The sequence below is a fragment of the Spodoptera frugiperda genome, chromosome 4, assembly GCF_023101765.2.
Source record: "Spodoptera frugiperda isolate SF20-4 chromosome 4, AGI-APGP_CSIRO_Sfru_2.0, whole genome shotgun sequence".
In the NCBI taxonomy this organism is placed as follows: Eukaryota; Metazoa; Arthropoda; class Insecta; order Lepidoptera; family Noctuidae; genus Spodoptera; species Spodoptera frugiperda.
Genome location: NC_064215.1, coordinates 6976395 through 6999304, shown reverse-complemented (window position 1 = coordinate 6999304; position 22910 = coordinate 6976395). Strand labels below are relative to the sequence as shown.

The following is a 22910-nucleotide window of genomic DNA, read 5'->3' as shown; positions in this document are numbered from 1 at the left end:
TTATTTGTTGCAGCGATTAAAACCTCTAAATATATTTTTTTATAGGATAAGAGGCAAACGAGCAAACCGATCACCTGATGGTAAGCGATCAACGCTGCATATGGACACCGGCAACATCAGAGGAGTCACAGTTACGTTGCCGGCCATTTAAAAAGGAATACGCTATTTTCTGGAAGGTTTTAAGGACGTATTCGTTCGGAAATCTTTTGTTAAATCTTAAAACAATTCACGCAGTGCAATGACGAAAACAATTTGAAGAACACTTTTAAGGCATTTGTAAAAATTGTTGTTATGAATGATTCTTGAAGTAACATTTGTAATCAAGAGTCAATCTTTTTTTGCATTTTACTAAATATTATATTTCAGTAATAAATAATAATATTTTTCCAACCCTTATCTTTAAGTATAAACATAAACAGAAAATCCTCGATTTATGTTACAGTTATACATCGGATTTAATCTAAAATTCGTATCCGTAATAAAAGTATGTTGAGAATCGTGATTCGAACGACATTTTCACCAACATATACAATTTCAATTTGATTTCCTGCAACCGTTCGACATTTCATTTTTAAATAGCAATCACGACACGTGATTCCAATTTCATAGATACGAAGCGGTTCCGTATTCAGAATACCTAATATTTATTTTTTGCCGGTTTAAGCTTAAAAAGCCAGCAGCTTTTGTGACTTCTCTGGTGTTGTGGATGTCCATGGGAGGCGCTGATAGCTTACCATCAGGTGACCCGTCTGCTCGTTTGCCCTCTATGCCATAATAAATAAATAAATAAAAAGCTCTTTTAGTCTTTATCAATTAGTTTAAAGGTTAAGTGTAAACTCCCTTCCGTAATTTTCACAGTAGGCTCCAATATGGGCTACTTCAAGAAGGGAGTAAATAGGTTTTTTAATGGTCAGCAAAGCGCATGTAATGCTCCGAATGTTGCAAGCGATCATAGGCCATGGTAACCACTAACCATCAGTTGGACCGTGTGCTTTCTTGCCACTGTCTTGGTAAAAAAATGTGTCCTTAGTCAGTAAACTATGTAACATGCATTACCAGATATTTCTAAAAAAATAAAGACAAAAAACACGTTGCAATCAAAAAAAGATAACAACAATTTTGTCTCAATCGAAAAAAAACAGAAAATAATAGATAAAGTATAAAACGTAGCATAAAAACGAAGTGCGAAAACCGGCCTATCTTAAGTTTAATGCATTAAAACCATTACATCCAAAGTACATAGTTACAATAACACTAGATAACACAACCCATTCCTGTTTAAAATCACTCAGATATTAGACGACGCAATTAGAAATGTTAGCACTTCTGTCTAAAACCTTTGGCCTATTAGGCTCATGCAAATTGTCCGTGTAATCTTAATGCTTGATTAAATATCAATTGATTTTAATAAGCAACGCATTTGTAGGCTGATTTCTGCGAAGCTTATCTGTGATATAAGCACTTATAACGAATTGTTATTTATATGTATTGAAGCCATTGGGATGAGCGAGAATGGGTGAGCAAAAGAAACTCGCTTCTTCAATGTTATGGCTAGTCCTCTGTCTGTATAAATAAAACTTAAGGAATATTGTATTAAAATTCAACTATACCTAGATACAAATATGGTTCATAATGGGCAACTCTTTTTTTTTTTTTTTTTTTTTGAGGGGGGTTAATCATCCAATGACTTCTCCCGCCTTGGGTGAGGCGGGAGGGAGTGTCAGACTCTTACTGACTAAAAACCACCCCGTTCCTTCTCCTGCTTTGAGCCGGAGCCCCGGTAACCTTTTACGTTGTCCGCAGCTCCGGATCAGGCATCAGCCCTACTGGGCCCCATCTGTGGTGGTCTGGCTCTTTGAGGCGCGCGCGGAACGCGACGCGCCGTACGCACGGGTCTGGTTCTGGTCGGGCGGCGAGCTACCCTTGCTCGCCGTCCGCAGACCCGCACTTACGGTGGCCGGAGATCGTCACGCGATCCCCGACGCCCGGAGTGTCTTCTGCGGCGGCTGGGGCGTGAGGAGGATCGTTCCCTCACGCGCTCCGCCTCCTCCTTAGCTAGCATGACTGCTTCGCAGAAGGAGGAGACGGCGTCCCATTCCCGATCGCTCCGCACCATGGCCTGAACCAAAGCCGGACGCGAGAGGTCACCGTCGCCGATCACATCCCTAAGGACACGGCGGTGCTCAGCCCATGCAGGGCACACCGCTACTGTATGCTCCACCGTGTCCTCCGGGTGATCCACGCAATGCCGACACCCGGGCGTTTCCTCCCGCCGAATCCGAAACAGGAACCTACCGAAACTTCCGTGTCCGGTAAGCACCTGCGTCAGGCGGTAGGTGAGGACGCCGTGACGCCTCTCTAGCCACTCCTCAAAGAGGGGACTTACCGCTGCTATAACAGCGAGCCCAATAATGGGCAACTCTGGAAGGGAAATTTGAGGTGTGCATTTTTATCCACAATTCAGTTATTATGAATTTTGGCAGACTTGAAAAAGACATTCTAATAATTCGGCGGTACTGTTGTTGATGAGTAGTTTTCGTTAAACGTGTTTGTGTACACTGTCATCTATCTTTAGTTGGACGTTAAAATAGATTGGAATTGAAATATAATATAATATGTAATTTTACATAATAATAGTTATAATTATTCGAGTGTACCACCATATATGGTGCTGATCATTTACCATCATGTGATCTGTATGCTTGTCTATCCCTATACCATAAAAATGTAGCAATATGCTTTTATATATTTTCTATTTTTAAACCTATAATAATATACCTACTCTGATTACAATACACATAGAACGCAGAAATAGTGTCGAAAACTCATTTAGTTCAATTCACGATAAGCTATCACTATTATAGGTACTGGTTGCAAGCTTGGATTTAATCTAGCTTAGCATTGCTCCCATAAATCCTTAACTTGAACTAGATTTAGCAATGGCGGCCAGTTTCACATTTACATAGGATGGTGCTTAACACGTTATTTGAGGATAAATATTAATCATTGCATTGTGTTGGTGAAATTTAATTTAAATAAAGATTGAATATTGAAGAAGGAACTCTGTCTCGTAGTCATTTTTATGCGATGAGGGCAAAAGAACAAACGGATCAGCTATATAATGGTAAATAATCGGCATCATCCATAGTTACCCGACAACAAAGAAGTTGCAAGTGTGATAACAGCCTTTTTTGACCACTGCGCCCAGAAATCTCACTCGCACGGCCAAATACAAGGCAGAGCTGCGGACAACGTAAAAAGTTATCGGGGCTCCGGCTCAAAGCATGAGAAGGAACGGGGTGGTTTTTAGTCAGTAAGAGTCTGACACTCCCTCTCGCCTCACCCAAGGGGTGAGAAGTCATTGGATGATTTTCCCCCCTCAAAAAAGGGTTGTTTCTGATCGGGTTTCCATCTGATCGTGATACGTCCGTATTAATTGCATTTTTAGGATATAAAAGAAATATAAAGAAATAAATTATATTTTAGTGAAATCCAATAGCAAAAGTAGACTAGATATTATTATCCTTTGGTCTGAGAATAATTTACTTAGGTACAGTTAATAGTAATAAACTTTCTTGCCCTCCAGATGATTACATTAATTCTAATTTAAATACTAATATTGGTTTTAAATTCAAAGTAGGTACTGGTAGATTTATACTATCCACTGTACAGAGGTTAATGTATTTAGTAAATTTATTGGAGTCATCAATAAGATTGGAAAGATATTCTTCTAAACTTCATTAAAATCTGTTCTTCATATAAAATTTTCAGTGGAGCGTACCTAGAATAAAAATATTTTATAAACAAAAATAATATGATATTAGAGTTACCCCACTGAACGACTTTTCTTTTTATAATAAACGTCATTAGATTTTTCCTGTATCGTGGGTGTGTTTACGAACATACTATTTCACACAAGACACCTAAATCCGAAGCAACAATTTGTGGTTCACACAAAAAGATCCATGCGAAAATCGAACCCGTTGCACGACAACCAGTTACCTGGCCATCGTGTCAACCATGCGACTTTATAATCAAATCATTTCTTCTTTTAGATCACTATAGTTATTAAATATCATTTCCATTACAAGCAATATTTGGTACAAAATCTCAAAACAAAACACCGCCTTTAGACCTAACAACTCACTAGACCACATAAAGCAAGTCTTATCAAATCAACAATTACAATAAAGTGTAAATTAACAGACAATTGGACATTTCACAGATAAAAGGCATTTTCTCTGTACTTAGAAATTTGCGACTTGTGTCAAATTATCATTTGAATGCCAAATCAATTCTGTTGTATGTCGTTTTGTCGACGACTACTTGAAGTTGGCCTACGGTTTTATTACAAGCAACTGAGTTAACTATGAAATAGTATTAAATGGGTACTTATGGAAATTGTTATTTACATCCACTTTTACTGTTTGTTAACTTTATGTTGTGTTTATTTGTAATGTGTTTGGAAATGTGAAATAGGTTTTTAAGACATGATTTAGTTTTGGGTGGATAAGAAAATAATTTCAAGAAAAGAGCGTACTACCTTTAAGATGCAACGCAACGCACCTATGACTCCTTTGGTCTTGCGGGTGACCATGGGCGGCGCTGACCGCTTACCATCAGGTGACCCATCTGCTCGTTTGCCCCTATTCCATAAAAAAATCAGAAAGCCAACATAGGTACGCAATTGTGTAGCGTTTCGTCTGATAATAGAGAGTTCCAGGTACCCAGCGTTTTCCCGGAGCAACGTACCCCGAAAAGATCTTGTGCCATCTTTTGTGTACATTTTAATAACATCAATATTCAGTAATTATTTAGAATTTCTCTATATACCTAAGACACGTTTTTTCAAAGACAAACCGTGCATTTGTACATGCAAATGCAGTCCAATAAAGTATCGAAAAAACATAATTTCCATCTAATTTGAACCTATAAAGAACCATAAACGAAACCCATCCCCCCAATAAAAAGTGAAATGGAAAATGATCGTTCATTCCAATTTTCCAACCCTAATGGGTATCTTCATGTAAGTAATAATTTAAACAAAATCCATACACTTAGTGGTTGTGCCTGCATGAAAGCCTATTACGTGAAATCGTCCGCAATTTCCTTGGTATCAGTTAAACGATTTGCAAATGCCGATTTCTCATACATCATAATTCGTAGACACACAATGAAATTGCTAACTCACTGCTTAGCTGGTACAAATTTAACGTCTATTTGTTCAGCTAAACAAGTGCTTCGAAGAATGGATTGGTGGAAATTATTTTATGGTTAATGTTTAATGTTAGATTGGTTGTTAGGGAGTATTGGATACGATTCGTATTTTGTTGGATTGTTTCATTGCTTTTGTCAATATTGAATTCATTAATAGCTAAGAATATGGAATTTGCCTTTGTATTTAGCAACATACAAGTATTCTCTTTATTGTCTACCAATTGTTTTCGAATCCAGCTGTTAATTCGTTCTCTTCTCAAGTATAGTAATAGTGACAAATAAAATACGTATCCACCTAATCAATTGAGGCAACTAGCCCAATACACTCATGACTCACAAAATGGATAGTATAATAATATAAAGATTAAACTTAAACAAATTTATCAAAAACCCACTTAGCAACAATTTATTTCAAACCTTAATGTCACCGATCATCGACCTGAAAGCGGGTTTATTCAAGTCATTACATAGAAACAGTATCGATCATATTTATTTTAAAAGATGGTATTATAAGGAAAAGTCAATTTTCATTCAAGGCTAAGCACTGAGCATTTAGTACTCATTTAGATACCGTCCCGTTTAATGTTATTTCGTCTTTACTGTTTTTAAATCAGAACTAGTAAGATTTGTCGTCGTAAAAATGATTTATTACTGAAACGGTCCAAAAACGTATGAAAATTGAAGAAAAACGTATTAAAACGGAAGAATGGGTAATTTTTATTTTAGTACATCAATCGCTATAAGTTACCAAAATTAAAAAATATATTCTATATCGAAGACATGTTGTCTGCAGCGGTCATTGTCCCTTTCGTTTTTTTTGGCAGATTTACTTTGTTTGTGACTTGATTAGGTGATTAGCAGCATGATTTTGATTTACGCAATTACGAAATGGTTAATTGGGACCTGAATAAGTGAGAAACCTTTAAACTGGAAATCATGCTGAGGTCCCAACACATTGGCACCGAATTACTTCTATTAGTGGAAAAAACAATCCTCTTTGTCAGGGATTCGTCTCTATAACTCAGGCGAAATTTTAAATGCATAAAAATCAGTAATAGAGAAAACAATCGTTTTGTTTGTCGACGTATCTTGCTGAAAATTGACAAACTCTAGTCTGTGAGAGTTACACCTACAGAAGAATTAAAGAAGATATACTTATATGACTCAAGTATACATAGGACTAGAAAACGACCTACTATCGAAACTACCCCATTTTTAGCAATAAAAGACATAAAACCTTCTATATTGACTTTCATTTAAAAATCAAAACCCCACCCCACTTGGAACTACCATAAAATTAACACACAACCCCTTTATTTACCTTTCCACTATCATATAAACTGATTAACTGTAAGTACCGTGTCACACGACCTATGTCCGGAGCTTGCCTAATAGGGCACATTAACTAAGAGACACGAAGCCCAACTGCTATAAAAAAAAGTTGAAAAAAAAACTAACGACTCCGAATCACGCATTGGAAAACTTGGCCGAATTAAAAGTTGTCTGTAATAAACAATAAAAAATGCCGAATAGGCTGTTCTTCATTTGATACGAGTTTTTGTAATGATCCAACTATCGTACGGGAACTTTAGTTGTAGGGATAGTAAGTTTCGTATACTGTTTTTAACCGACTTCCCAAAAAGGAGGAGGTTCTCAATTCGGCCAGTATACATATTTAGGTTTTTGATGTGTCAAATTCTTAAGCTCTACCCAAGTAGACGACAAGCTAAGTTTAAGGCAACAAAGAAAATTGACGGTGGAGTTGTAAAAATGAAAATCATATCGTAATAGTTAATGACATTAGCAATATAATAATTTGTATCGAGTACCTCGTTTACTATTGACACCAAAAACGTAGAAAAACCAGAAGATAGATTCATAGGTGCACTCTTTATTTATTCCTATCGATATCTAAGGTAACAGTAATTTGTCATGACTGGAGGGAAGTTAAATTTACAAGAAGCAAATATTTGTATTTTCCTAGGTGCAAGAATTGCTCACAGACTTACAGTTTAAAAAATCAAACAGGTGAAAATTAAAAAGTAACATTCGACATGAGAAACTATTTCTGATTTACACAGATAAGATAAAAAATATACGTATCCTTCCTGAAGTGTAAATTGGTAATGGAAAGTCTTCAAGAAACATGATTGACATCTACACCTATATTAATGCTGTTGACTGTACACACTACGAAAAATCAGTCGTGAGTATGGGCCCTAAGTGTAACTATAGTTTTGATTGACAAAGTTGTTGCGACAGACATGTCGAAATATAGTTTTTATGTCGCCGTTTTTTGTGACGCTTTCTGTTAATTCGACGTGAAATTGGACGTTTTTAGTGTAAGTATTTAACTTTTACATTATGTTAGTGGCAGGTTGTTAAGCAATGTTAAATTAAAGGGTTTCGGTTGTGGTTGGCTGAGTGTAAGAGAGTATAAGATATTGTTTACGTTTTTCACGTGAAAGTTTAAATTAATGTCGCTTTCTGATGAGAAAAGTTAATTTGTAAAGATTAAAAAGAATAAATGAGTAGGTGTGGAAGAGCCATGTTTTTCGGCAAGAATGTGCGGCGCTCGGAGTTTTAACACCGCCTTAAAGTAAGCAAACGTGAAACAACGCTTGCGTTGTGCGAGTGAAATTTCCCAAATCCCAATTAACTCCCTTTCCAATATCCGATTCCCAACAAATCTTAAATTCCTAGCTCCCAAAAAGCCGGCAACGCAATTGTAACGCCTCTGGGGTATCGGGTGTCCATGGGCGGTAGCAATTGCTTACCATCATGTGCACGTTTACCGGTTTATACCACAAATAAAGAACGGGTTATGGAGTGTAAATTGTAAAAGTTTCTTAAATATGGTGTGGTGAAAATGAAATTATAGCAATAGATTTACGAAAATGTACTCTTGCACCTTAAAAGAAAATAGGTCCCAAAAACCACTATGAACCAAAATCATAAACTCATATCTCACCCAAATTTAAAACCACCATCAAATTTAATGTAGCCAACTTAAAAAAGTAGCTATTTAGTGTTGTAAAAACTAATATTTGCCGGGCGCTTCGATAAGAAAAATGGCTTGCGTGTTACCGTATCATTATGCTATTGTCATAAGGGCTAATAGTTCCACAAGAATCATACAATATGATAATAAAATGGACCTTCAAGTCTTTAAATTGTCATTATGTGTTCAGTACAGCTCGATTTTCCTGACTGCAAGCTAATCAATGTCGTATTAAGAATTATTATTCTTTAAGTCGTTTGTGACTACCTAACTAGGGTCATTATGTCCAATTTGTAATTGCTACCTACTTATGGCATATTTTTTCTACATGCAGTTAAACGTTTGTTTGTTCGTGAATGTCATTGGTTTTAAGGTTTAACTTTGAATAAAATTATTATTAGAATTTGAACTTTTCGAAATACTCTTTTAAGTATCAAAGTTTGGAGAAGTATTGTCCCAAAGGTTTCTTAAAACTGATCATGAAACACAAAATACTTAATTAATTATTATGTTTTTCGGCTTACTCACGTAATTATTTGACGAGGTACTCAATTATTTTAGAGGAATGAATCTGAGCCTATAATAGCATGGCTCGAAACTAGTAGAGTTTTTCCTCAAATAATTACGTGAGTAAGCCGAAAAACAAAATGATTAATTTAATGTGTTTCACGAAAGTTGTAATGTAAACAAAATATTTATATTGAGAAGAACAAGTTCGAATTTGTTGGTTTTCTGCCATCAATTGTTTGGTATAAGACTCAAATCACGATTTTAATTCAATCACCCACGCGTAAAATAAATGAACAATCATTGTAAATCAGTTACTAATGAAGTCACAACATACTAAAGTGTGGTGGAATTTATTATAATGGCCGATTCTAGTGAAGGGGTGCAAAATGTTTGTAGGCGCGTTGCTATTGGTCAATAAATCTTAGCCACCTAACGGGTGAATGAGAAGATAACGTTGCTATAATGTCCATATTTGACTTTAATGCTTATCGACGCTTTACTGGTGTACAATTTAATACTAGGTACTATATGGTATACTGTTTGGGTTTGATGATTTTAAATAGGATTATTTTTGCATAAAACCCATCATCAATTATCAGCCTATAAATGGCCACTGCTGACCAAAAGCCTCTCCTCGCACGAAAAAGGTTTGAGTATTAATTACCACGTTTCCTTAACCGTTTTCCAGTGGTGTCTAAATACGGTAAGCTTAGAAAGCACAAATAATTCTGAAAAACTCAAATTGATACCCGTCATCAATATCAGTCAGTATATAAGTATTTAACTCCATTGTTTCTTAGATTTGTTTTCATGTGAAGAAGGATTATAGCGTCAATTGCCAATTTCACACATATAATTTGGAACTTTTTCAGGATTTTTTTTCGGTGTTTTTCTTTACCATACATGTCAATGATGTGTCAACCTTAGATTTTTATTCAATAGTACTTTTTCTTCTTCAGATTACATTCTCACATAAGCATCAAAGTAATTTTCGATTTTTCATTCACATTCACATTTCATTCACAAATAAAAATGAAGACGCCATACCCGGAAAATTTTGCCATAAAACAACGCAAAAGTCAAGGCTCTTATAATAATAGAACGTGATTGTTTCTAATTCATAAGTGGTACATTAGGAGTAATGAGAAAGCGTCCAGGTTATAATGTATGTAAGGTAAGTAACGAGGGAGCGAGGGGGGCCTCACTAATTTATTAAACAAGGCTATTGAAGGCCCACCATACAGAAATTAACCTCTACCGTATTAGCTTCATTGTGCATATTAGTATAGTGCGGGTTATGATTTTGATATTTTGAGAAAATAAAAAATATATCCTGATACCTGAAAGTACTACTTAATACATGAAGTCATTTTGTATGTTAAGTGACGATCAATTAAAAAAAAGCTATTTCTCCATTCATAAAGTGTTTTTGTATGAAACCACTTTAACACAACACATAAAATTGTAGAAGTATAAAAAATTTACGACTGTAAATAGTATTGGGCTTAATTAACCCCTCGATTCCTTAACAACCCTTAAATTCCTGAAAAAGGCCGGCAAAGGACTTGTAACGCCCATGGTACTTTGGGTGTCTACGGCGGCTACGTTTGCTTACTATCAGGTGATCCATATGTTCGTTTGCCGATTTATACCATAAAAACGTACCTAACCTTCTAAAATAATTTAATACAATGCTATTTGGATAAATTCTTACGGTATCAATTCAGTATACACCTGTGACTAAAAACAATGTTATGGTCCTTTGGCATTTCCCATCGATATTCCATCAAAATTGACATCGAAGTGCATCGATCATGGTTTCTTTCATCTTTTATACCTTTCATACACATTCTCTTTCGCGCGTAGGTGTACATGCTATTTCATTATTACCTTCCTACCTACCTTCCTTCCGTACCTAAGAGAAATGGTCCTACAACAAGGGACTTTTGGCATTATTATTTAAATTATGGAAATATTCATTTCTTCTATTCTGTTTTCTATCGTATCTATTGGTTATGAATAGGTAAAAATCGAAACAAGTATCAAAATCGTCATATCCAGCTAAGACGTCCACGATAACTCATAATAGGCTTGAAATTGTCTTATAGCTGAACTTTTACATAGATTTCCTTCGTACAGGGGTGGCTACTGCGCTAAGTAACTACGGTAGGCTATTACCTCACTAATCTAAATTGATGGGGCGTCCAGAAACCGGGCATTTTTTTCATAACATTAGTAATTTTTCGGCGTAAAATAATATAATAAACATAAGCCCCAATTTCATTACTTAAGGCGTCAGTATTGAATGCCGGACGTTATGGAACGATTATTCGTTTTTATAGCATCATTATAAAGAATATTTGACTTCTAGGTTTATAATTTGCGTATTAATAGCTGTTTTTATTTACAAGTAAAATTAAATAGAATTATAGATATGCTATTCATTGATATATTGCTCACGCAGACTAGGGATTTCGGAATAATATTAAGAGTGCAGAAGTGCATTTTGACTTTCCTAGTGAATCTTACTTTACTGAGACCTTTTTTTAAAGGCGAAAATCATCCAGTTACTTCTCTTTCTCGCATTGGGTGGGGCGAGAGGAAGAGTGCTAGACTCTTACTGACTATAAACTATCCCGTTACTACTCCTGCTTCGAGCCGGAGCCCCGGTAACCCGCTGGGTAGTCCACAGCACCGGATATTTTACTGGTAAGTACCTGAACCCAATATCTCATAACCAGTCCTCTTGATGACTCTGATAAATAGGTATGATATTGGCCTATAATTGTCGAAAAATTTAGTGTACATATTATAAAGTCTGCTGACTCCATTTGCGGTCAGTGCCCCAACCTAATTTCAAAATATATTGAGAGAATAAAAATAATAATTTTCTTTGTTAAAACAAAATTAAATCTAGACTAACAATAGACAATAAGTGCTTCGTTTAAACATCCATTCCACTTAGGTAGGCATTATAGAATATTAAAGAATTAATATCTAATACTAGCATTGTTTTTCGGTTTCACTTGAGTTTTTGGAAACTAACTGTTGTTACAAAAGATGACATGCATGGTAAATTATTTTTTAGCTTGTAAGCGTATCCATTTTTGGAACCGGAACATATACATACGTATATTAACAGCGATTTTAAAAAGGATGCTTTATGTCATAGCTGGTCTCTTGATGATTGAGAATACCGAATCATTCATAAGATACTAATGAAGCACAGAATGATTTAAAGTAATCTGATATGTTTAATTCGAATCGTGTTGGCTCAGAATTTTAAGACACTCTCCTCGCAATGAGCAAGCGTGGAAATTAACGCTCAAACTTTTTCTGTGTGAGAAGAGGCCTTTGGTCAGCAAGGGCCACTTATGGGCTGTTGATGTAATGTGATGTGATTTCTTTAATTAGGTTTACAACATCACATATAGACAAACAACGTCTCCACATGTGTAACTATGAATGGGCATTGGCCACTGAACTTTAATATTGACTCAAGGACAATAATGAACACCAAACTTTACTATTCTAATATCCAAAACAAATAATACAGTCAGGTCTAGAACATTTATCGAAGTATTCCATAATTTATTTGTCAATTCCACGATTAGTTGTAGGCTGTTACCACGGAACAATCTTAAACAAATAGTTGTTTTGGTAAATTGCTTAAAAACAAATATTAGGTTATTATTTTATGGCCTAAAAGCCAGTTCATCAATATGGAAATAAAATTGTAAAGGCTAATAGTACACCCAACAAAATATAGAAGATTTATAGCAGAAGAGGAAGTAAATAATAGGTTTAAAGATTTTTTTGGTATGTTTGTTTCTATGTTTGCACACACTTTACGTTCACACTAATTTGTTTGTCTATTATGAAGGATAAGTGTAAGACAGATTCATAATATTATGCGTATTAGACGTATTTATTACTAAAATTTCTCAGTACTAACATTCAGAGTCTAGAATTGTGTCCAGTATAAATGGCAATAGGCTCACCCCATATTACATGGAAGTTATAACACAAATGATGAAAAGTGGGTGTACATTGTACAGTGGCATTACGTGTCGCAACGGGCACCTCTGCCTAATAGCTCTTCGGGCATAAAAGGCGCGACGATCTGTTTTGATTCAAATTAATTTTATAACACATACGAATTTCCACATAAACAAAGTCGCGATTAACCAGTAAGTAAATAATGTTGCCAAAGATATTTAAATGTTCAGTATAACTAGACAAATATCAATAGAGATGTTACACTCAATAGACAATTTAGATTGTGACGTCAATCTTTTCACTGACGTCAGTGCTCTACTTAGAAAGGGCTACAGATTTGGATAGACTTAACGAGGTCTACTGAATTTGTTTTAAATAATTACTCAGCCGAAATAGTCTATACCTATACTTAAATAAAATGGATTGTTTGACTGTCTTGACTTGACTACAGTGGGACACGCTGTGTTTTGGTCGAGCCAGTCTTTCTTTGTAGATTTCGGTAATCTAGACCTCGTTATAATTCGTTATTAATTCCATCTTAATTCTAGCTATAGGCTCTGCAATTATAAATTGGTTATCATCATCATCATCATCGACAGTCGGAAGATGTCTACTGGACAAAGACCTTCCCCTAAGTACTCCACGCTGAATCTGCATCCATTGCCTATGGAAATTGGTTATACTGTAAAGTAACTTCGACATTTCATTGTGTCCATACTACCGTTAACCAACCGGCCTAATAACTAGTTTTAACATGAATTTCCTTTTCCATCCATATTAATTAACACATCACTGCGCAACATAGGTGAATATGAAACAAGTATTCAATTGTCGGATGACATTGCTCATTATTTGCCACAGTCATGTGAGTTAGTGGACTCATTGGCGATCAATTATCCGCAATTTGAATCACTTGTCATCACGACCGAACCGAACAATTTGTGAACGAGCACTAATTGCACAGAGTTGACAAACTTTCACAGCAGCCATGTTGGATTTTAGCACGCACAAGATAATTAATTCGATGACATTCCGTCTATTTGCTTTAAACAACTATGTCATATTTTTTCTCAAATATTTTTTGTTGTTTAAAGGTGTGTCTTATTAAAATAAGGCAAAATGGTTTCTCAGATCTGCCTGTTTTAAGAATGAATAATTTTTAATGCAAAATGGTTGCCGTATTTGGTAATAACTACTAGTTAAGTTTGATAAGTGTCATGGCGGACAGTTTATGATAAATATTCTCGTCTATTTTCGAATTTTACTTATCGTTAAAAGGTCAAGTATGGAAATAAACTTTACGTGTTTGTGTGCAGTCTGTAGTTGATAATTATAGTAAGATAAATATTATAAGCATCAGCCTTTGCCAAAAATTATAAAACATGAAATCTTTGTAACTTATGTACTTTGTCTAACAAATCTACCTAATAAATAAGGACGCATGCCCTTTAAATATATGTACTCACGAGTTAATTACCCAATTAGTTACAAATAAGTGCACACAGTAAATTTTATTGATATCTTTTTCGAGTCTCTTCACTTTAGTCTCCTTATAATATTTACAAAAACACTCACCTAATGAAAACACAAACTACATACTAGAAAAACACACTACATCTTTAAAAAAAGAAGTGGCGAAATAAAATCACTACTCTATAATAGATCTCACAATTAGCTGAGATTGTCCATTAAAACCAGTCGAGATTCATGCAAATGACCCCAGTTACATACGCACATACGGACGGACAATCAGCACCAATCAATAATCTATTGGCAGTCCTAATGACTAGCCAAGGATGGCTACCAGTTGTCGCCGATAATAATTGGTATCTACTCATAATAATTGGTATCGGTACCGAGCAATAATTGGAATAATTAAACCGATCTAGCTATGTTAGCAACAATTGATTGATATATCTTTATTGATAGTTCATTGTGTGATGTGAAGGCATTATTCATTATAATATTGATCAGTTTAATGTGACGAAATGTGTGTTCACTTTTATAGAAGTCATGGTAAAGAGGTATTTTAATAAAAGCGGAACTCTTTCGTAGAATGAAGAAACAAAACTCTTAATAAAAAAGTAAATGTCAAAACATGAAAAAACAACATCCAAAATTTTAATGTCAAAATGATCCATAAAACTGAGAAGCGAACGTTATCCATGAATCGTTTTTATAGTTATTTACAAGGAGTTTATTAAGTATTTATTTCTTCAGTAGAAGAAAACATGGAAGACAATGTGACGGCTGAACCTAACACATTTAAATTTCCATCAGCAATCAGACTTGACTCTCCTCCAACACCAGATGCAATATCAGTTTGTCGATGCTTGATAAGCGGCGGTGACTCTCCCAAAGAAATCGAAGTACCATGGCGCAAACAGAAGATATTTTCTGCAGTTTCAAGAACAGAAAATTATTTGCGCGAACGCCGTATTCCTGAGCTCATAAGGTTCTTAATGGCTAAGGTCCTAGCCAGCAATTCCGACAATCCAGTCGCCTACGTCAAAGAGCTTCTAGATGAATGTATGATATTCCGAGCCGGAATCGGCTATGCTCCTGTTTTGTTTGAACAGAGGTAATTTGTTTTTTTTAGTGGTCATCGTCTCAATGCTGGGCAAAGGCATCCCTACCCTCCTTCCACTCCTTTCTGTGCAGAGCTTTCTGCGGCCAATCATTTGTTATCATATTAACTTTTTTGTAGGTATCCCATTAAAGGCTCTCTTAATTTTAAACCATAAAATGAATATTTTTGAAGATACTTTTCAATGATCTTGAATCTGAAGTCTTAGCCGTCTAAGCCGCTATAATTTTCATCTATGCTTCTGAGAAATATGGTTCATCATGCCAAGTCCTTCTTATTTATTTTCCATTATTTTTACCTTAATTTTCTTCGTAGATATTAACCTGAACCATTTCACTTTTCAGACACTTAGAAGCAGTTGTGAAAAGTTTTGATCCATCCGGTCGTGGCTGGGTGACTACTGGGCAAGTCCGAAGGGCCTATTACACGCTGGGCCTTCCCCCGCCGGAGCCGATCCCAGAAAGAATAGCAACCGCTGAACTGTTAGAGGATTTGAAAGAAACTCAAGAGAGAGAACTTCTCGAGCTATTGTCTGCTGGGATAGATAAACAGGAATATCAAAATATCTAAAAAGCTATACCTTCCATAGTGTTAAACGTCATATTTCAGTCATAATGTATTCCATTGTTAGCCTTATTTACTTTTATATAGGCAGTTTTCGTGTTACTTATAACCTAATTTTACTAACGCTATTTAGTTCGGTATTTCTTAGTTAATATATGATGTTTAATTTTATTTTTGTTTCTTTTTGCACTTCGCGTACCTAAATATATTGAGAAAAACTCACTAGTTTCGAGTCACAGAACTCTTCGTTATGAGCAACCCGAGCTATATACTTTTGATACTATCTCGTTTATTGATTTACAGATTACATTATTTTAAAGTAACTTTCAATTTTATTTGTAATAAGACTATTGTGTATATGGTCAGTATAGAAAATGAAGGATGTAGCTTAGTACATTACCCTACCCTTTCAGACCACAAGTTTTAAGTTTATAATTAAATTAAACATCACTAAAGTATAAGTACTTTAGTGTGATAGGTTCCAAGACAGAAATATTATCCTATAATACAAAAAGATTTCTAAAATAAAAATGTAAGAAATAGCCCATAAATATGACAGAATGTCATCCAACTACTGTTCCAGTGTCCATGAGTAATAATAATTAGTATGGAGATATTGGACCACCGAGAGTTCCGAGCCCACGCGCCGTCTCCCGTCCAATAAACTACAGAAGTAAGGAATCCCACACTTTGCCCAGCAATTGTTGTGTCCGGTGTTAATAAAACGGCGTATATTTTAGCTATTTTGACAGTTCCAAGCTGTTGGTAATATTTGATACATACAACCACGTTGAGTGTTCAACGAATTCGGTTGGTTGGATTTGAATGCTCTCAGTACTTTGTTCTACAAAATTGTTGAAGTCGTCACAAAAAAATGGTTTGTATTTGAAAATGTTATCTTAACGCAAACGGTTTTGTGGCTTAATTAATCGTTTTTTATTTCCTTTTATTTTCAGGCAACTGTCTGAAAATAAAAGTCAGTCTATGTAATTTCAGACCCCTTACTATTAGGTAGGGAATTATCATAGTGTATGGTAAATGCTTATTTTTGCTACCGTAATAGTTGAATGAAAATTAGATGCTACGTCAAGATTAGTATTATGTGAATAAAATCTTTATTTATAGAAATGTTTCATACGTTAAATTACATAAAATTAACAGTCCGTGGTAAAATAAACGTAACGATTAAATATTAACTGTGTTAATGGGTGAATATTTACGATGTTGTTAAAACATCACTCTTGATTGTTATTTATTTTACTAAGGTAATACAACGAAGTAATTGCAATACAAGAGTTTACAGATGCGCAACTCAAACATGTAGAAACATTACAAAAGATAAGTCTGGACCTAAAAGTGAATCAGATTTTTTAAACAATACTTAACCATAGCTAACACCAGCTACAATTGCCGATGATAATGGCATTGCCCAATTCAAAAATGCAATCTTGCGGAAATTTCTCGTAAATGGTTGCATTTGAGTGCAATAAACCTGTTGGCCTCTACTTTTAGGTAGACTATCTGCATCACGGTGACTGGGCAACCTGCTGCTTTGCAACATGTAACAGATTCGGTTCCCGCACGGAGCTACTCTTTGTGTGATCCAAGAATGCTGTTTTAGGTTTAAGTGTCATGGGTATGTGAACTTGTATTTTTTTAAACGCACCCACGACGCAGGAAAAACACAAGACTGAGGCAATGTTTAAAAATCACAACAGATCTGACACACAATCACCCCGCCTCACTAACAGACTCCACACAAATCAACGTATACTCACGCTTCGATCACATCAAACTATTCTATAACAGATACCTTCAGGGTTCTATGGGCATTCGTGATCCGTGAGCTATTCGTTCTCTCAGTCCGTATGTCATTGGTAATGGCTGGAAGCGACCGGTGAACCGCCTACGGTGCTCGTGAAAGCGTTCAGCTTACAACTTGATTTGTGATTTCAAAGATTATTGCTTGTACAGTCCATTATTGAGTTTCTGTAATTTAGTTTTGAGGTTTCGTTCCCTAGTAATGCTTGTAGATTGGGTGCAGGCTCGTGTTTAGTCAGCTAAGCGCTCTGTTTTGTTATTATTTGTGTGCAATGTTACAATGTGCGTTGAAAGGCATGTATATGAAGAGTTTTAGACAATCAATAGCTTCAGAGTGTAGGTACTATTGTGTCCAAATGTCATTAAACTACTACATATCAGTTGCATAGTTTAACGTTTCAACCAAAACTCTAGTCTAGGTCCTTATAATAAGATCTACATTTTCTTATTAAACCTAATTAAATCTGTAGTGATCCATGTAGTCGATGTAAAGTAAGACAATCACAATAATTTTCTAGAACATTTCAAACGCAAACTAACCTCTCAAACAAATGGAAACATTTCAGTAAATAAAATAAATCATATCACATCAAAAACATCCTCCAATCTCGCGTCACATCAACACACGAAGCTCCTTATCGCTTCGATCGCGGCGCAGGCGCATCCCCACGAATTATTTCATTATGAACCGCGTTTGAACAAAGCACGTGACCTCTTGCCCACACCTGCATCTGATTCGAGACCTTTAAAGTCAAATGCTTAAGTACCCGTAGCATAGCGTTGCATTTCATGCCTATTTAATGCGTAAGCGCATCTGTCACAATATTTCGTGTGGAAATATTGCTTATTGGAAAGTGCGTTTGAGGAAATGAAGATCAATATTGTTTTTAGTAATTTGTTTACGGAGGCAATTGATGTTTTTTAAGACATGCTCTATTTGTGCGTTGCACTATCGCGACGCAACGCAGAGCAACGGACAAGTGGGGCCGGGGCCTAAACTGGTGTGTATGACAACTTATTCGTGAATATTCAAAATATTTTATTCGTTATTAAACTAATTACCACAGATTGTTATAAAAATACTGTTATGCAAATCAACTAGATAGCCTGTGCAATGGTATCTTAAGTTCTATATTACAATGATTATTAATACTAATTAGATAAAGATAAATTTCAAAACCATTTCTCTCAATTAGTTTTGTTAATCTGTTCTGTATCACAACCATCTAACATTATAAATCTACAAATTCAAACAATGCCCTTCTAGTTCCCCAAACAACATTATTCCGCTAAAAAGCAGCTTTCAACACCTACAACAGTAAAAATAAAACAAAAATACATTTATCTCTGTTACACCAACATCAGATTAACGTGGTTTTTATTATCAAACCTAATTGTGATGCTGCCCACGCTACCGCGCCTTGACTCCAAGAATGCATTAAAATATAGCTGCATACCTTTTTTTCGCACGGGAAATATTATCGTGTACTTAAATAATTGCTGTATGTACTACCTACTTGTATGATTGTTGGATTGTGATGTCATTTCGCTTTTGAAGGCAAATTTGTCAGGAGTTGTTGGTAACGCCATCTGTTGGTGAGTAGGTGTAAACTGTGGATAGTTGTAGGAACTATAATACTTTGTGTGTGCAAATGAATTCTGTGCTTTAAATGAAGAAGAAAATGTTGATGTTTATTTATTTTTCACTTGTAATTAATTTACATTACATTTGATGAGATACATGTTACAATCAAATTACTGAACAATTCCCACGACTCTGATCCATGAACCACAATGAAACAAATTAAAGCAATTAAACCAATACATTATACAAATAAGTCAATAAGGGCAACTTCAAAAGGCTTTTCACACCCAATACCTTTGGTCGTGTGGCACGCTAAAACTTTAAACTTGCGTTTAAACCGAGATTAACGAAACCGCTTGCCTTAATTGAAACTCTAGGAATCCTTTGTAACACACGGCTGAAATATAACGAAGAATGGAAGGGGATTAACTTTTTTAATTAGATAAGGGATAGGAATTATCGGAATTAGATCACATGTGGCGTAAGAAAATATTTACCAAGCAATTTGCTGTAGAATTTTGGTTGCGTTTCTAATTAAACGGTTGTTATTTTGTGCTATTTTAGCATGCATTCATTTATAAATTCAAACAATAAATTGATAAGTCAATCTTCTTCTGTTTGTGGTGCCACTTCATTCCTAAAGGTTGACTGTAAGCTTCTTAAATAAAATTGGTCCATGGATAAGTCAATAGTTAGATACAATGTAATGAGTAAATATTGGGATAGTTTATATTTTAATACACAGGAAACTTAATTAAAGTGTCTTAAAGAATGAAAGTATAACTCTCACACTAATAACCACTCAATAATTTTAGCCAATCAAAACCCAAAAGAACGAAACACCTTAAACCACTACGGATATCCTAACAATAAAACGCAACCGCACTACTTAAGGTTCGTGCATCATGGACCAATAAACATAGAAATTAATGATTCATGCCGCCGAAACACCGATTTTAATGCTTCGTGACGACCTGTGACAACCCATCTGGATATTTGTTATTGAAATACGATCGTTCGTGTAACTGTCTATAAGGTACAGGAAAACGATGCAATGGATGATCTATAAGCACCACAAAAGGTTTTTTGGTTGGTAGGTGTACAACTGAACATTTGCGTGATCAGGAAACTTTTTGTAAGTAAACTGTGATTTTTATTTGGCACCGGTGTAGGAAAAGCGATGTTGATATTTTATTGAAAATTATTGTAAAGGCCAATTGATGTTATTTGGTCGACAATTGTGTTGAAGAAGATATTTGCGTATTGTAAAATTTTGATATAAAAAGGTATAAAATTGAAAAATATTGCTTTGGTTTTTTTTTGGGAAATGTTTAGATAATATTCGTAACTCTACATGTCTCGGCAATAGATGAACAATATTTTGTATAAATGGAGTTATAGTAAGATACAATAAAATTATTATGTATTACTAACCAATCACTTATGTGGTTGCTTCTCCCTATAGATAAACTTTAACAAACGTCTGTTCTTGAAGTTTAGCATTAAACAATAAATCTTTTAAATCCTAAATACAATAGGTATCTATTTGTATTTAGGATTTAAAAGTAGTCATTAATGTCAAACAAAATAAATGGAACTAGTGGGTACAGAATACGTTAAATTTTTCCAATTGATTTAAGGTATTCAAAACACATTTTATACTAAATTTTAAATTATTCCGTCTGCGTTTTGTAACCAAAGTCGTACACAGTGATAGAGACATTTATATCCATACATGATGATGTATACATCCATAAGTATACAAGTAGTACCTAATTGCTACATAACAAGATGGTTAAGGAAAATTTTACAATATAATAAAGCTCTTAATCATCTGATTAACGACGATTTAAGTTCGGTGGCACGCTCCCTATGGTAATATCTCTGGCCAAAGGAATATAAAATACTTGTATATATTTTTTTCTACGAAATTCACTAACTTATTAAGCCTATTTTTACATAAAAGTAGTACATAACACTTAATATTCGCGTCAGCAAGGCGGCACGTATTCGTGCGTCATGGGCTTAAACAACGAATTAGAAATTATGGATGTGATAAATTTCAATCTAATGCTGAGTACCTGGAAATTAAACGAGGTTTTGTAAGAGTAATGAAGTTTAAATACTGTTTTTTTTTTATATAAATCAATCTGTTTGTGTTGTAAAGTATGCTAAATAAGACTTTGGGAATTCTGATTGAAAATATTATTAAACTTACGATTATGACAAAAAAAAAATAAATAATACTGATTTCAAACTAGTAAACTTTTTCATAATAATTTCACGGGAGTAAGCCGTTGTTTACAATTAATCTAGTATAATATCTTAAGATAGTTAGGTACTACACAAATACCATGACAGCAGCAGAAAAATATACATAAAGAATTAATATATTTAGCACTATCAAATCAATATCACTATCATTGTACCTAGTACATAGAAATACAGTATCCCAAACATCTAATATAACCCACCTCTTGCTTCGTACCTCCCGGCCCACAGCATTATTCATGCCGCTCGCTATTTGTATTAGTTACAAATGAACGGTTACCAAAATAATTTAAATGCTAATTCAATAATTAAGTCGATCCACCCGTAACTGAGCGTGCTTCAAAATGGCTATTGATTCGACAATGCGTTGGTACCGACTATAGTTGCGTATACCGACATTTGCATTTACACAATTGTTGATAGTCCGTATCATGTTAATAGGTAAAGTTATGTGGGAAATTCACATGGATTACAACGGCTGAAGGCTAGCTTTGCGTGAATGGTTTTGTCATCATCGTCATCGATGTTTATTATGAAACTGTGATATATTTTGTAGGTTATTGTTTTATTGGTCTAGTGGTCTTAGATGTTACTACTTGTTTTTTCATAGTAGTGATAGAAAAATGGTATTCTTCGGCCTTTCATTCTTAATTTTTGTGTTGCAAATGAATAGTTGTGGTGAATATAAATAGTTGTGGTAAATATAAGTTTATAACAGATGTTTTATTTGTCTGTCCTTTTTTCAGAATTTGCCTATAGTTAAGGACTGCTGACAAAAATGTCAACGAGTTCTTTTCTATTACTATATCAGAAGTCTCTTTCAACTCCTAGAAACTCACTTCGCCTCACTAGCATAACTTTAGCAATTAACCAAAGAAAACAAGCAAAACTCAAAGCAATTAATCCCACACATGAAGGTAAAATAGATGAAACATCTAATATTTCAAACTTCTAAAACAAAACAATGTCCAAATGCTTCAAATTCCTGCTAACAACCCGTAAATAAATTAAGCCTAGTGCGGACGGAGTCGCGGGAGCGAATTAGCCGGCTCTTTGTGCAATCAAGCGAGCCCTTCGCGCCTAATGAATATGAATACGGGTGAATACGCTTCGAATGGTGGAGCCCGGCCGAGCACGTCGACACAACTCATTACATTGGGTGCTTGTCACACCAATGCGTTATGTGGTTCGATCGTCAACTTCTTTGAGTGATGTTTGGCACTGTCTTTTGTATTCGTTGTCAATGTTAGGTACCTTCTTTTTCATAGTTTGCGGGAAATCGGTTTATCCAAAATCAACACGCCATGTCGCCATGGCGTGTTGATTTCTGCTGAATCTTTTTGCTATCCATATTA

General features: G+C 35.1%; 1 protein-coding gene across 1 annotated transcript; it reads left to right on the top strand.

The window, feature by feature from the left end:
• The first annotated feature begins 14815 nt into the window (after positions 1-14815).
• Positions 14816-16049, top strand: LOC118272610 (uncharacterized). The gene is made up of 2 exons (XM_035589217.2): positions 14816-15308; positions 15659-16049. Exons 1-2 carry the CDS (start codon positions 14959-14961, stop codon positions 15882-15884), a joined length of 576 nt encoding a protein of 191 aa, XP_035445110.2. The 5' UTR covers positions 14816-14958; the 3' UTR covers positions 15885-16049.
• Positions 16050-22910: the final 6861 nt, after the last annotated feature.

Excerpts from the sequence above, each read along its gene's own strand:
- LOC118272610 (XM_035589217.2), top strand. The coding sequence starts at position 14,959 with ATGGAAGACAATGTGACGGCTGAACCTAACACATTTAAATTTCCATCA. Across the intron at positions 15,309-15,658 it reads CCTGTTTTGTTTGAACAGAG|ACACTTAGAAGCAGTTGTGA; the intron begins GTAATTTGTTTT and ends TTCACTTTTCAG.